Source organism: Saccopteryx bilineata, chromosome 6 (genome assembly GCF_036850765.1).
Source record: "Saccopteryx bilineata isolate mSacBil1 chromosome 6, mSacBil1_pri_phased_curated, whole genome shotgun sequence".
Lineage (NCBI taxonomy): Eukaryota > Metazoa > Chordata > Mammalia > Chiroptera > Emballonuridae > Saccopteryx > Saccopteryx bilineata.
The window spans coordinates 23,579,341-23,593,969 of NC_089495.1; the positions used below are offsets into that span (position 1 = coordinate 23,579,341).

At 36.4% G+C, this 14,629-nt stretch overlaps 1 protein-coding gene across 1 annotated transcript in view; it reads right to left on the reverse strand.

Annotated features, from left to right (window-relative positions):
* TEX15 (testis expressed 15, meiosis and synapsis associated) overlaps nucleotides 1-14,629 on the reverse strand; it is a 58,628-nt gene that overhangs the window by 19,866 nt on the left and 24,133 nt on the right. The window contains exons 4-6 of the mRNA XM_066235920.1: nucleotides 11,124-11,361; nucleotides 8,575-8,721; nucleotides 7,092-7,254 (exon numbers count right to left, since the gene is read on the reverse strand). Coding sequence (XP_066092017.1) covers nucleotides 7,092-7,254; nucleotides 8,575-8,721; nucleotides 11,124-11,361 — 548 coding nt within the window. The remainder of the gene's footprint in view (nucleotides 1-7,091; nucleotides 7,255-8,574; nucleotides 8,722-11,123; nucleotides 11,362-14,629) is intronic.

Consider the following 14,629-nt stretch of genomic DNA (forward strand, 5'->3'; position numbering starts at 1 on the left):
TTTATAAGCTAGTACTAATTTCCTGGAAAAGAAAATCTACAGTATTCATCAAAATGTAATGTATAATCACCTACACTCAGCAAAAACACTTTTACAGTGTATTCTTCTGAATTGCTTGCAGTAATACCCAAGATACATACACAAGAAGTTTTAGTACTAGCCAAATCTTGGTCTATTTGGGCTTGATAAACTCTGCTAGCCTCTCCCTGATGACTCCCTCCCTGAGATCGTGCCTTACCACAAAGGTCTGCAGGCATCTGGTGGCTGGCAGCTAGACTTGGTATACTGTGGAACATTTGCTGTGTGGCTTTATACCTAGCAGTGTCACTGAGAGCCTGAACCTGTATCAATCTGGTGGACACCACTAGCCCCTACCTGGTGACTCACTGAAAACCTACCTCATGCAACTCCAGGACTGCCAGAGGCTCTTACAGTGACTGAGCCTAACAGGCAGCAGGCAGGTGGAGGCAGAGCTTGGGGTACCTTGGAACATTTGCTAACCTTTCCCTGGGCCTGGTACTGGTAAAAACCAGCCTTGGTGCATGTCTGCTCTTTCTGCATGTATCCTGGCCCAGAAGAGGCAGCCACAAACTGTGGATTGCTTTCTAGCTCCAAACAGGTTGATCAGGGTCAGTCACAGGCAGTGTCTGACACTGATCTGCACCAGAGACCCTCCTAAGAGGCCCCAGAACCAACATACCTAGTGGCCAGCTTCAGATATCAGGGCATAATCCAACTAGCTCCATAAGTGGCATAACAAAAGGAGATCTTGGCGGGCACCAGACACTGCTGAGGCAGATTTCACTTCATGTGTCCAGCACCTGTACAGTAGCTCTTACACTATGGTCAATGTTGAGCCTCACAATTAGCCATCTGGAGGGTCAACCCCATACATGAATAGACCAATATCAACCAATACTCAATTACAACAGGAGGGCCCACATAACTATACAGGAGACATTCCTGGAGCACCCAGATCAGGATATCTAGGGGACCGTGCCATTAGGTCCCACAGGACACCTACTACATAAGGCCACACTACCAAGACTGGGAGTCAAAACAGATCTACCTAATAGATAGAAACAAACGCACAGATGCAACCAAACTGAGGAGACAAAGAAATATGCCCAAATGAAAGAACAGGAGAAACTGCCACGTAAAAAGCTAAACTAAATCGAGGCTAGCAACTGACCAGATACAAATAAAAAAAAATGGTTATAAGGATGCTCAAGGAACTAGTGATAACTTAACAGATAGCAAGCATAAAAACAAAATAAAAACCATAAAAAATACCATTCACAAATGAAGAATATAGTATCTGAAATGAAGTATACACTAGAAGGAATAAATGGTAGGCTGGATGAAACAGAGGATTGAATCGGTGATCTGGAAGACAAGGTAGCAGAAAACACCAAACAGAGCAGCAAAAAAAAATTTTTTTTAATGAGGCTAGTTTAAGAGACCATGGAGAGAATGGGAAGTGTGACAACATCTGCATCATGAGTACCAGAAGGAGAAGAGAGCAAGCAAGGGATTAATAACCTATTTGAAGAAATAAAGACCGAAAACCTCCCTGGTCCAGTAAAGTAATCTAGAAAATGCAAAGTCCCAAAACAGGATGAACCCAAAGAGGCATACACCAAGACACATCATAATTAAAATGGCAAAGGTCAAAGACAAAGAGAGAATCTTAAAGCAACAAAAGAAAGACAGTTACCTACCAGGAAGCTCCCATAAGACTGTCAGTTGATTTCTCAACAGAAACATTTCAGGCCAAAGGGATTGGCATGAGATATTCAGAGTGATGAAAAGCAAGGACCTACAACCAAGAGTACTTTATCCAGCAAGACTATCATTTAAAATTAAAGGAGAAATAAAGAGCTTCCCAGACAAAAAAAATACTAGAAGAGTTTGTTACCTCTAAATCAGTGTTACAAGAAATATTAAAGGGTGGAAAAAGAAGAAGAAGAAGGAAGAAAGAGGAACTTAGTTAAAAGAATAAAATGACAGCAATATGTACCTATCAATTATCAATTTAAATGTAAATGCTTTAAATGCTCCAGTCAAAAGACATAGGGTTGGCCCTGCCTGGTTGGCTTAGTGGACAGAGCGTTGGCCTGGCATGCAGAAGTGCTGGGTTCGATCCCCGGTCATGACACACAGGAGTAGCAACAATCTGGTGCTCTTCCTCTCCTTCTTCCCCTTCTCTCTCTCTTCCCTTCTTGCAGCCAGTGGCTCAAATGGTACTACGACTGGCCCCAGGCACTGAGAAGAGCTGAATTGATTCAAGCATCAGCCCCAGATGGGGGTTACTGGGTGGATCCTGGTTGGGGCGCACACTAAAATTAAGGGATGAAAAGATATTTTATGCAAATGGGAAGGAAAAAAATGCCGGGGTAGCAAGACTTATATCTGACAAAGCAGACTTTAAAACAAAGGCTACAGTAAGAGACAAAGAAGAACACTACAAAATGATAAAGGGAGCAATCTAGTAAGAAGATATAACCCTTGACATGTATGCACCCAACATAGGAGTATCTAAATATGTGAAACAAATCTTTATGGACATAAAAGGGAGAGATGAACAACAGTACAGTCAGAGTAGGGGATTTTAACACCCCATTGACATCAATGGATAGATCTTCCAGACAAAAAATCAACAAGGAAATGGTGGCCTTAAATGACACCCTAGATCAGATGGATTTATTCTTTTTTCTTTCTTTTTTGGACACAGGCAGAGCGAGTCAGAGAGAGGGAGAGACAGGGCCAAAAAAACAGGAAGGGAGAGAGACGAGAAGCATCAATTCTTTGTTGCGGCACCTTAGTTGTTCATTAATTGCTTTCTCATATGTGCCTTGACTGGGGGCTACAGCAGAGCAAGTGACCCCTTGCTCAAGCCAGTGACCTTGGGCTCAAGCCAGCAATTGTGGGCTTCAAGTCAGCGACCTCTGAGCTCAAGCCAGTGACCATGGGTTCATCTCCATGATCCCACGCTCAAACCAGCAACTCCACGCTCAAGCTGGTGAGCCTGCACTCAATCTAATCTGGATGAGCCTGCACTTAAGCTGGCGATCTCAGAATTTTGAACCTGGGTCTTCCGTATCCCAGTCCGATACTCTATCCACTGCTCCACCGCCTTGGTCAGGCTAGATCAGGTGGATTTAATTGATATCTTCAGAGCATTTCACCCCAAAGCAGCAGAATATATATTCTTTTCAAGGGCACATGAAACATTTTCTAGGAAAGACCACATGTTAGGACACAAGTCTCAACAATTTAAGAAGATTAAAATCATATCAAGCATCTTCTCTGACCCTAATGGTATGAAACTAGAAAAAGAAAAAATATTTCAAAGCAATGTCCTCACCTTCCACCTTAAGACACCAGAAAAGAGCAAAGTAAACCTAAAGCAAATGAAAGGAAAACAGATTAGAGTAAATTAACAAAAAGAAAAAAAAAAGAAAAAAAAAAAGAAAAATATCAATGAAACCAAAAGTTGGTTCTTTAAAACGATCAAAACAATTTACAGCCTTTAGTCAAACTGACCAAGAAAAAAACAGACTCAATTTAGAATACAAATGAAAGGCAATTACTACTGACTTGACAGAAATAAAAAGTACTATAAAGAAATACTAAGAAAAACAGTATGCCAATAAATTATATAAAATAGACATATTACATGAAATGGACAAATTCCCACAAAAACAAAAAACACCAAAACTGATACAAGAAGAAACATAAAAATCTGAGCAGGCTTACAATAAGTGAAGAAATTAAATTATAAACTAACCACAAAGAAAAGCCCAGGCTTAAACTGCTTCACTGGTAAAGTCTAACAAATGTTTTAAGAAGAGTTAATGTTAATTCTTCACAAACTCTTCACAACAAAATGGAAGAGGAGGAAATATTTCCTAAATCATTCTGTAAGTATTACTTTCATATCAAAACCAGACAACGGCATCACAAGAAAACTATATATTAGAATCTTTTATAAATATGGACATGAAAATCAATAAAACAGTAGCAAACTGATTCCAGCAACATATGAAATAAAGAATATACCACGAGTAAATGGAATTTATCCCAGGAATGCAAGGTTGCTTAACATCTTAAAATTAATTAGTGTGATACACTACAGCAGTGGTTCTCAACCTTTCTAATGCCGTGACCCCGCAATACAGTTCCTCATGTTGCGGTGACCCCAAACCAAAAAATAATTTTGGTGGCTACTTCTTAACTGTAATTTTGCTACAGTTATGATTCAGAATGTAAATACCTGATATGCATTATGTATTTTCCGATGGCTTTAGGCGACCCCACTGGGATCGCGACCCACAGGATGAAAACCACTGCACTACAGTAACATGTGAAAAATAAAAACAACATGATTATTTTAATAAGACTCTGCAAAAGTACCTGACAAAAATCTGACACCTTTTCACGATAAAGACACTTAACAACCAGGAATAGACTAGAACTTGCTTGGCATGATTTAGGACATTAAAAAACCCCACAGCTAACATACCAGTGAGAGACGAAAGCTGTCCCTCTAAGTTCAGGAACAAGACAGGAACTTCTATTAAACAATCCACTGGAGATCTTAGCCAGTGCAATTAGACAAGAAAAAGAAATAAAAGGCATCCAGTTTGGAAAAGAAGAAGTAAAACTATCTCTATTTGCAGATGAACTGATCTTGTATAAATAAACCACTAAAAACTCCTAGAACTAATATTGAGATAAGATTACAGGACACAGCAGACTTGTGCAGCCGCTGTGGAAAACAGTATGGCATTTCCTCAAAAAATTAAAATAGAACTGCCTTTTGACCCAGCTATTCCACTTTTAGGAATATATGCTAATAATACCATAGCACTGATTCAAAAGAACATATGCATTCCTATATTGATTGCAGTATTGTTTACAACAGCCAAGATCTGGAAACAGCCCAAGTGTCCATCAGTGGATGAGTGGATTAAAAAAGCAATGGTACATATACACAATGGAATACTATGTGGCTGTGAAAAAGAAGGAAATCTTACCTTTTGCGATGGCATGGATGGACCTGGAGATTATTAAGCTAAGTGAAATAAGCCAGGTAGAGAAAGACAAATATCATACGATCTCACTTGCATGTGGAATCTAATGAACAAAGTGAACTGAGGAACAGAATAGAGGTAGAGGTGGGGTCACAGGGAGCAGAGGGACAGCTGTCAGAGGGAAAGGGGAATGAAGGGATGGGATCAAAGAAGGTAGAAGGATTAGTAAATATATATATATATATATGAGACACACAGATACAGATAACAGGACAACAAATACCAGAGGGAAGAGGGGAGGGGGCCACAGAGGGTGTAATGGGGAATAAGGGTGGGGGTGGGGGTGAGGGCCTTATATTGAGTGAGACGCTTGAATCTATGTTAACACAATAAATTAATTTAAAAAAAAGACTGGACACAGAAAAATCAATAGTATTTCCATATAATTACAATGAATAGTACAAAAATAAAATTAAGAAAATAATTCTATTTACAACAGGATAAAAAAGAATGCAATACTTAGGAGTAATTCAATGAAAGAGTATAAAATTTAACCTTGAAAACTTCACATCACCCATATTAGGATGGTTAGAATTAAAAGTCAGAAAACAGCACATGTTAACAAGGAAGTGAAAAAAAATCCTATCCCTCATTCACTGCTGGTGTGAATGTAAATGGTGTAGCCATTTTGGAAAACAGTACAGCAATTCTTCAAATGGTTAACACAGAGTAGTACCATATGACCCAGCAATTCTACTCTTTGGCTATATAACCAAGAGAAGGGAAACACAGGTCTACACCAAAACTTGTATAACAGTGTTCATAACAAAATTATTCATAATTGCCAAAAAGTGGAATCAAGCCAAAAGTCTATCAACTGATGAAAAGATAAAGTATATCTATACAATGGAATATTACTTCATAGAAAAGAATTAAGTACTGATACATACAACATGCAAGGAGTTTGAAAACACTATTAAGTGAAAGTCACCAGTTACAAAAGGGCCACATATTTTACTTCATTTACATGAAATGCTCAGAATGGGTAAATACATAGAGACAGAAAGCAGCTTAGTGATTGCTGAGGGGTGGGGAGAAGGAAGGGAAAGCGATGAGACAGCTTTTGAAGGGGACAGTGTTTCTAGTAGATGAGGTAACATATAACACTCACTACACTGGCAGAAAAATTATTTTAAAGTATATGTGTTGACATTTTAAAGTATGATATATGGGTTGGCAAAGGATGTAGAGTAAATGTGTAACCTGATGCAAACATTTCTGAAAACCATTTGACATAGTCTTTGAATTGCCTTTTAAATTCCTCGTGTGGATATATACTCTACAGAAAAACACTTGCACATATGCAGTGAGACACTTTTGTGAATGTTTAAAATAGTAATGCCTGGAATATGAATAAAATCAGAATGAGTCCAAATATCCCCAGAGGAATACTGTATAGTAAAAAAAAATGGAATAATGTGTATGTACAAATATGAATGAATAAAAACGAAGAAACTACACAGTTATACATCAACATGGAACAATCACAAAAATATCTGCAATATAATTTTAAATAAATAAAATTGAAGACAGGTAAAGCACAATTATTTTGTTTTGAAAGATGCATAATGAATTAAAAAACAATATCCAGCCTGACCAGGTGGTGGCACAGTGGATAGAGCGTTGGACTGGGATGTGGAGGACTCAGGTTCGAGACCTCGAGGTCACCAGCTTGAGCGCGAGCTTATCTGGTTTGAGCAAGGATCACCAGCTTGAGCCTAAGGTCACTAGCTTGAACAAGGGGTCACTTGGTCTGCTGTAGCCCCCCCCCCCCCGTCAAGGCACATATGAGAAAGCAATCAATGAACAACTAAGAAACTGCAACAAAGAATTGATGTTTCTCATCTCACTCCCTTCCTGTCTGTCCCTATCTGTCCCTCTCTCTCTGACTCTCTGTCTCTGCCATAAATAAATAAATAAATATATAAAAACAATATCCAGAAGCTGTAAGACCAGCACAAATGCTACTGAAGTAGAATAATATAGGAATCTTACCAGTCCTCTTAGCAAATCCATTTGTAAGGACTCTCAAAGTTGTCAAAGGATGTCCATTATCTACTTTTTGACCAATAAACTTTACTGTTACTACTGCATATGGAAGACACTGCCGAGGTTTATCTACTGGCTTTGAAAGAACACTGTATTCATAGAAGTATACCTGAAAAATAAGAAAGAACATTTTTATGCTGAGTAATTTTAACAAACTTGAATAAGCTCATATTTTATGAAAACTATAACTGCATGACGTTATTTACTCATCTGTTTCCATATACCATCATCTCTTCTTGCCTTCTTCAACCTTATTTTTTTGAAGACGTGTGAATTTTTTTCCCCACCACATATTTTTTTCTTGGTAGGCTACCAATATTAGCAGAAGCAGACACAATCTGTTTTTACCTTTAAAAGATATATTTTCATTAAAATTTCAATGTTCTGAATATACTTTGACTACTATATTTCATTTGGTTGAAAAAGTTAAGAAGATAACCATAGTTTAATGCATTTTACATGTGGAAGCATATATATACTTCTAGAAGGTTTAGCTTCATTTAATCATATATACTGCTCACAAAAATTAGGGGATTATTTCAAAATAAATATGAAGCGATAAAAAAAGCATTTTATTTTATTTTATTTTTTTTAAATTTTTATTTTATTTATTCATTTTAGAGAGGAGAGGGGAGAGAGAGAGAGAGAGAGAGAGAGAGAGAGAGAGACAGAGACAGGGGGGAGGAGCTGGAAGCATCAACTCCCATATGTGCCCTGACCAGGCAAGCCCAGGGTTTCGAACCGGCGACCTCAGCATTTCCAGGTCGACGCTTTATCCACTGCGCCACCACAGGCCAGGCGCATTTTATTTTTTATTAAATAAGAACATCAGAAAAGCAAACGACAGGTCAAAGAAAGTTGATTATGTAAATGAGATGCAAAACCAACTTTTGCATCTCATTGGTGAAAATGCACTATACAAAAGGCTGAAAGTACTGGAGTATCTGCACGTTCCCTGATCCCCTAATTTCTGTGAGCAGTGGTTATATATAATATGTATTATATACAATTTAATCTTCAATAGATGAAAAGTGTACGGTCTCAGCAACACATGAGGGAAAGTTATAATTTCACATGTAATGACTAATGTAGCAGTCAGTTCTTCTTTGCTAAATACTAAGGATCAATGACATCACTTCAAAATAGTCCTGTTTAAAAAAAGCTGGCATGTTTTACAAAACAGAAATTAACCTATGGAATGTCTAAATAAAAGAAGCCACCATACTCTGAATAAAATTAAATATAAATTTGAAAACCTTTCTACTAATATTCTCAAACAAGCATTAAAACATCTTTCACTATTAAGGTCAGATTATTTTGAATAAATTAGATTTTCCTTTAATATTTTGGAAAGTTACTTTAAATCTTGTATCGTACAATGCAAACCATGTGACTTCAAATAGTCAAATGAGGTAAAACATGAACATACTACTGAATTGTAGGCTTGTAGTTCAATGGTATCTTTCCGAGAAGGTATATTTCTTGACATATGGCAATCAAAATTAGGAGAAGGATCCAGAGAAACTTTGTTTTTATCCAGGGAAGGCTGAATTTTCTTTACTTTTCCAAAGAGAACCTTAAAAAAATGCAAAAAAAAAAGTCCATAAAAATACACCGAACACTTCAAACTCTCATACTAAGCTAACTTTTATTTAAAGAAAAAATTATGAATAAAGAGATGATCTTTGTCCCAGATAAATTAGATAACTTGAGTTTTAGTCTAAAAACTTACCTGGAAGACTCAACAAACAAGAAGACTCCAGAATTTTCTGACATAATAACAGATACAATGCTAGTTTCTTAGTTTTGATGAATGTGCCATGTGAAATGTTAACATTAGAGGAAGCTGGATGAACTGTGTACACAGGAACATTTTATACTATTTTTGTGACTTTTCTGTATATTTAAATTTAAATTTATTCCAAAATAAAAAGTTTAATTGAAAAAATGAAAACACTGACAGGATATTATACAGAGTAACGCCTAACTCTCAAACTATGCTTTAATAAATTGATCATGCTTACAACTAAGAATAAAAAAGAAAGAAAATGGCAAAGAACATTAACAAGCAATTCCCTAATTATTATTAACAAATATATGGAGAACTCATTAGTTCTCTTTAAACAGCAGTCCTGTGTCACTCTAAAAAAAAAAAATCTAAACCAATGATAAACTCTAACATATTACAGTGGCAAAGAGTTTTCTGAAGCATAATACACAGAGTTAGTGAGGGCGTGGGATAACGGGCATTCCTACTCACTGCAGATAGAAACGTCCACCTTTCTCAGGACAACCGGGCATTACACATCCAAAGCTGTGATCAAAGTAGTATTTTAAAATATATACAAAAACTGCCCTGGACAGATAGCCCAGATAGTTTGAGCATCATCCCAATACACAAAGGCTGCCAGTTTGATCTCTGTTCAGGGCACATACAGAAAACAGATCAATGTTTCTGTCTCTCTCTCTCTTTTCCTCTCTCACTAAAATCAATAAATTAAAAAAATAGAAAAGCAAAACCCTCCCCCAAAAAACTTATGCCCACCCCAACACTAAAAAATGTTATACTAATTTATGGTATAGCTAAATAGTAGAAAACTATGTAGTCATTCAAAAGGATATTACAGAAGAATACTTATTTAATGACATGGAAATGTTCATTTTATCAATGAAAAGAGTAAGTTAGATAGCAGATAAGAGTAAAAACATATTCTAATTACACTTATACATGCATATCCATAATACATGAACAGTGGACCAAGTAGAGGACTAAATACTTTCACTAAGTACAGTAAAAGTAGCTGTGGTTATTAATGGACTTTTTGGAGCTTTAAGTATGCTCTAAATTTCCTTAAATAGGTATACATTACTTTTTAAATAGAAAAATATACTATGTTTTATGCCTTTGATAGTATTTGAGGTCTAAAAATATAAAAAATTATACCAAACGAACCAATGATTTTAAAGATATACTTACATCTTAAGTAACACAACTGAGCATCTTGCCTAAATTCTGTGATTTTAGTAATCGTGGAAAAGCTGCGATGAACTAAAATATATATCTTAACCAATTTGTTGATGCTTAAGATTCAACCTTAAGACTTATTGTTTTCAACTTTGAGTAACCTCAGACTTTCAGAAAAGTTGCAAAAAGAGTTCAAAGGTGCCATATAACTGTACCCAGCTTTTCTTAATGTTAACATCTTACAGAAGCATGGACAAATGATCAAAACTAAGAAATTAATGTTGTATAATACAGTTAACTAAAATAATAAGAGTTTAGTACTTCAGCTTGAGCCAGAATAATTATAACCTATGTCTTGAAGAAGGGCACTTAAAATACTCTGTCATTGAGTATGATTTGAATGAGAGGAGGCAAGAGGAGCAATTGAGACAAAAAAATATGAACACCAGGAACAAAGATGATAAAGGCTGCCTTTGCTGACTTTTTAGTTTCGGATTATGTCTCACACCCAATAGTTGTCAAAAATACGGGGAAATTTTGAATGATGACAATAATGACAATAATAAATATAATTAATTTTACATCAAAACCACTAATAATGCATATGTTCAGGTCAATTTAAAACAAACTGAAACGCCTGACCAGGCGGTGGCGCAGTGGATAAAGCGTCGGACTGGGATGCAGAGGACCCAGGTTCGAGACCCCGAGGTCGCCAGCTTGAGCACGGGCTCATCTGGTTTGAGCAAAAGCCCACCAGCTTGAACCCAAGGTCGCTGGCTTGAGCAAGGAGTTACTCAGTCTGCTGAAGGCCCATGGTCAAGGCACATATGAGAAAGCAATCAATGAACAACTAAGGTGTTGCAACGCGCAATGAAAAACTAATGACTGATGCTTCTCATCTCTCTTCGTTCCTGTCTGTCTGTCCCTGTCTATCCCTCTCTCTGACTCACTCTCTGTCTTTGTAAAAAAAAACAAAACTGAAACCAATGTTTAATGTTTGCTCTGCTACCTACCTTAAAAATTATAATACTTTGTACATTAATGCTTCTACTGTGAGCATAATTCAAGGAAACATCAACATATCGAAATATATAAATTCCAAGAAGAGGATTTCCTAATATCTTCAGTGTAGATGCTTGGGTACTTATCCCATTCTGATATATCTCAGCCACATCACTCTGAGGCAGTGCTAAAAAGCAGAAATGTTCTTCAAGTTCTCTGCCGTGTCTTCCATTCTCACGCATCTCTGACCTACAGCAAACAAACAGCATGTAGTTAAGTGAGAATATCAACAGAATTTTAAAGTAGAAAATAAATATTTCAGCTTACTATGGTTAGAAAACAAGACAATTATTGATAACATTCAGAGATGATAGTGTTCTATAAAAACAAGTTAGGCTAAAATCACTGAAGGAAGAAATTCAAGAAATAGATAACTACTTGTCCACAACTATGAACTCTATTTTGTTTAGGCCAATGTTTACAAGGGCTAATATTCCCTGAACGCTGCTAATATGCCGAACACAGTTAAGACTTAACCTTTACATGCATTTTGTACTTAACTCCCCAAAATTGAGTTGTTATTATAATATAAATATTATATGGAATATGATTTTCAATGAGTTAAAACTTGCCAAAGTAGCAAAGTGACAGGGCTGGAATTGTACATGGCAACTCTTGTCCACATTCTTACTTATTTGTATTATGAAGGAAAAGACATGCATTTCTTTATTTTTAATTGATTTTAGAGAGAGGAAGGGTGGGGGGAGAGAGAGAGAGAAAAACATCGATTTGTTGTTCCACTTATTTATGCATTTAATGGTTGATTCTTCTTTGTGATCTGACCGGGGATTGAACTCGTAACCTTGGCATAGTCGTGGTGAACTCAGCTACACAGCCAGGGCAAGATATGCATTTCTTAAATACAGATATTTAGAGAGACACATATATATGTATATGGTCAAGTATTAGGAAATTCTATTCTTCAGGGTTCTAGATAACAGCTGGGAGAAATAAGCAAGAATTTGATTACAGACTCCTTTCTTAGTAGCAAGATAAATCCTCAAGAAAGATTATAATCTAAAGTTTCTAAACTACAGATACTCTTGACATTTTGACTACAATCAAGAACCACTTAAAAATATAAAATATATTTCATCCCCCTCCAATTGGCAGATTAGACAAGGAGTTCTATATATCTTGCTTAGAAGGAGTATCATGGCCCTTGTGGTGGCTCCGTGGATAGAGCATCGGCATGGCATATGGACATTCGGGTTTGATTCCTGGTCAGAGAACACAGGAGAAGTGACCATCTGTTTCTCCCCATTCCATCTCCCCCTTCTCTCGCTCTTTCCCTCCCATAGCCAGTGGCTCGATTGGTTTGAGCATGGACCTGGGCACTGAGGATAGTGGTGTTGGAGTACATCAGCCTCAGGTGCTAAAAATAGCTCGGTCCTTGAGCATCAGCCCAAGATGGGGTTGCCAGGTGGATCCTGGTCTGGGCGCATGCAGGAGTCTGCCTTCCTATCTCCCCTCCTCTCACCTAAAAAATAATAAAATAAAAGGAGGAGTATCACTAGCAATGGGCATGGCAGTGGTTCAATCACTGGAACAGAAATGTAATGCCAAATGATTATCCATAATGGAGAACCTATAGATTCTAGAAAATAATGTGTATACCACAAAAAATGAATTGTTCTCAAAAACCACATGCTACTAATATGTTATTCCCTTAAATATCCTCACAGAATTTATATAAAGTCGACTGTGCACATTAGTATATTAATATTTATTTTATTTGCAAGAATGATTCACCACTAATAGATAAGGCTAGAAAACCAATGGCAACAGTTATAAGCAAGACTAACTGATTAGATTATGACCACTTCTCTCTCAGTTCCTGGAAATGTCAATCTTAATTTTCAACTTCACATGTCATCATTTCTTAAACTTGCTTTCAAGTTGCTATCAGTAGGCTTTATGAAACACTAAGATCAATATGTTGATTGTTAAGGTTTAATAGAAGTACTATAATACTTTTTTGTTTTCCCAATTCTTAACTGGTTTTTCTTAGGATCTGGAGAAACATTAACTTTCTGAACAATGCCTGGTAAAAGGATCCAGGTATTTGCTCAAAAAGTTGATGTTTTCCCACTTGGGAACACTAACAATAATAGCACAGAGGATAGGAGGGAGGGAAGAAACTCAAGTATACTGTTGTAAGTTTTTATGCACACATAAATATGACAGCATGTGAAGGAACAACGTGATAAATTAAGTTAAAGATGTACAACAAACATTAGAGCAGGGTTTCCCAACAGTGATTATACTGTGTTTTGGGCCAAATAATTCTTTGTGTTAGTCATCTTACTTGCTAAATATTATGTCCTCTTAAGGGGTTGAGCAGTATGAAAAAAGTATCAGCAAAGACTTGACCCAGGGATCCAAAAGCCTTTATAACTAAAGTAGAAAATATCCTCTGAAGTTTTAAACTGGTAATAATACTAATAAATACTTTGTAGTTTTAAGAATCACAATGAAAAAGAATTTAGGACTAAATATGACTGAGATAATAAAAATAGCCAATAAAAAGTTAGCCTTTAGAACTATTTCTAGGACTAAAAAGTTTTGTAAAAGTCTGACTTTTTGAAGTTAGAACAAGAATCTCTGTCGGCTTGTCAAATGACAGTTCTGAGTCTCAAGACTTCCATTTCAGAGATAGGTAAAATAAATCCCATTAGCCTTTTGTGTTTACAGTAATGTAGATAAGATGACCATCCACTACATACAGAGTGCTCTATTACCAAGAGAAATGAATCCCCTCAGAGTCTATGCCAACAGGATACTTATATTATCTTAAATATAAAAAAACACATTAGTTAAGAGTAATTTTCCAGTAATGTTTTCTCATGTTTTTATGCAGCAATATGAGTGAGGAATAAACGTCACAATTTGTCAGCCCCTGAACCTTAGACATGCTTTAAGCTCTGGAGTGGAAATTCAAAATCAACCCAGCACTCAAGTGTTAACCATGAAGCTATACTCTTGGTTGTGGGTTGGTCATTATTTTTAAAGCATTGTTTTACTAAACATTAAGTAAATAAATATAAAATTTAGTTAAAAAAACTTACATGGATAAAGAGGTTACATATAAGTTAACACAATACAACAGATGAGTGGTAGAAACAGGATTAGAATCCTGAATATCTTCTGGAAAACCATAAATTTATAATTAAATGTGACACCATGATGTCTATCTACTGACATCAACTACAACAGAATGCAAGGTATAAGTGCCTCAAATAGAATGCCTATGTCACAGTTAATTACATTACAGAACAGATGTTAAATATAACTTGCATAGTAGGCAATGGGTAATTTGAGTAAATGAAACACAAAAGTATCATTACGTCTGAGTTTAACTGGAAACAAAAGAATGCTGCTACTAGTGATGTAGCTACTGGCAGTGCCTAGAGGAGAAAATGAAAGTATTCATTAAGTATGCTTTTTAGGAAATAGT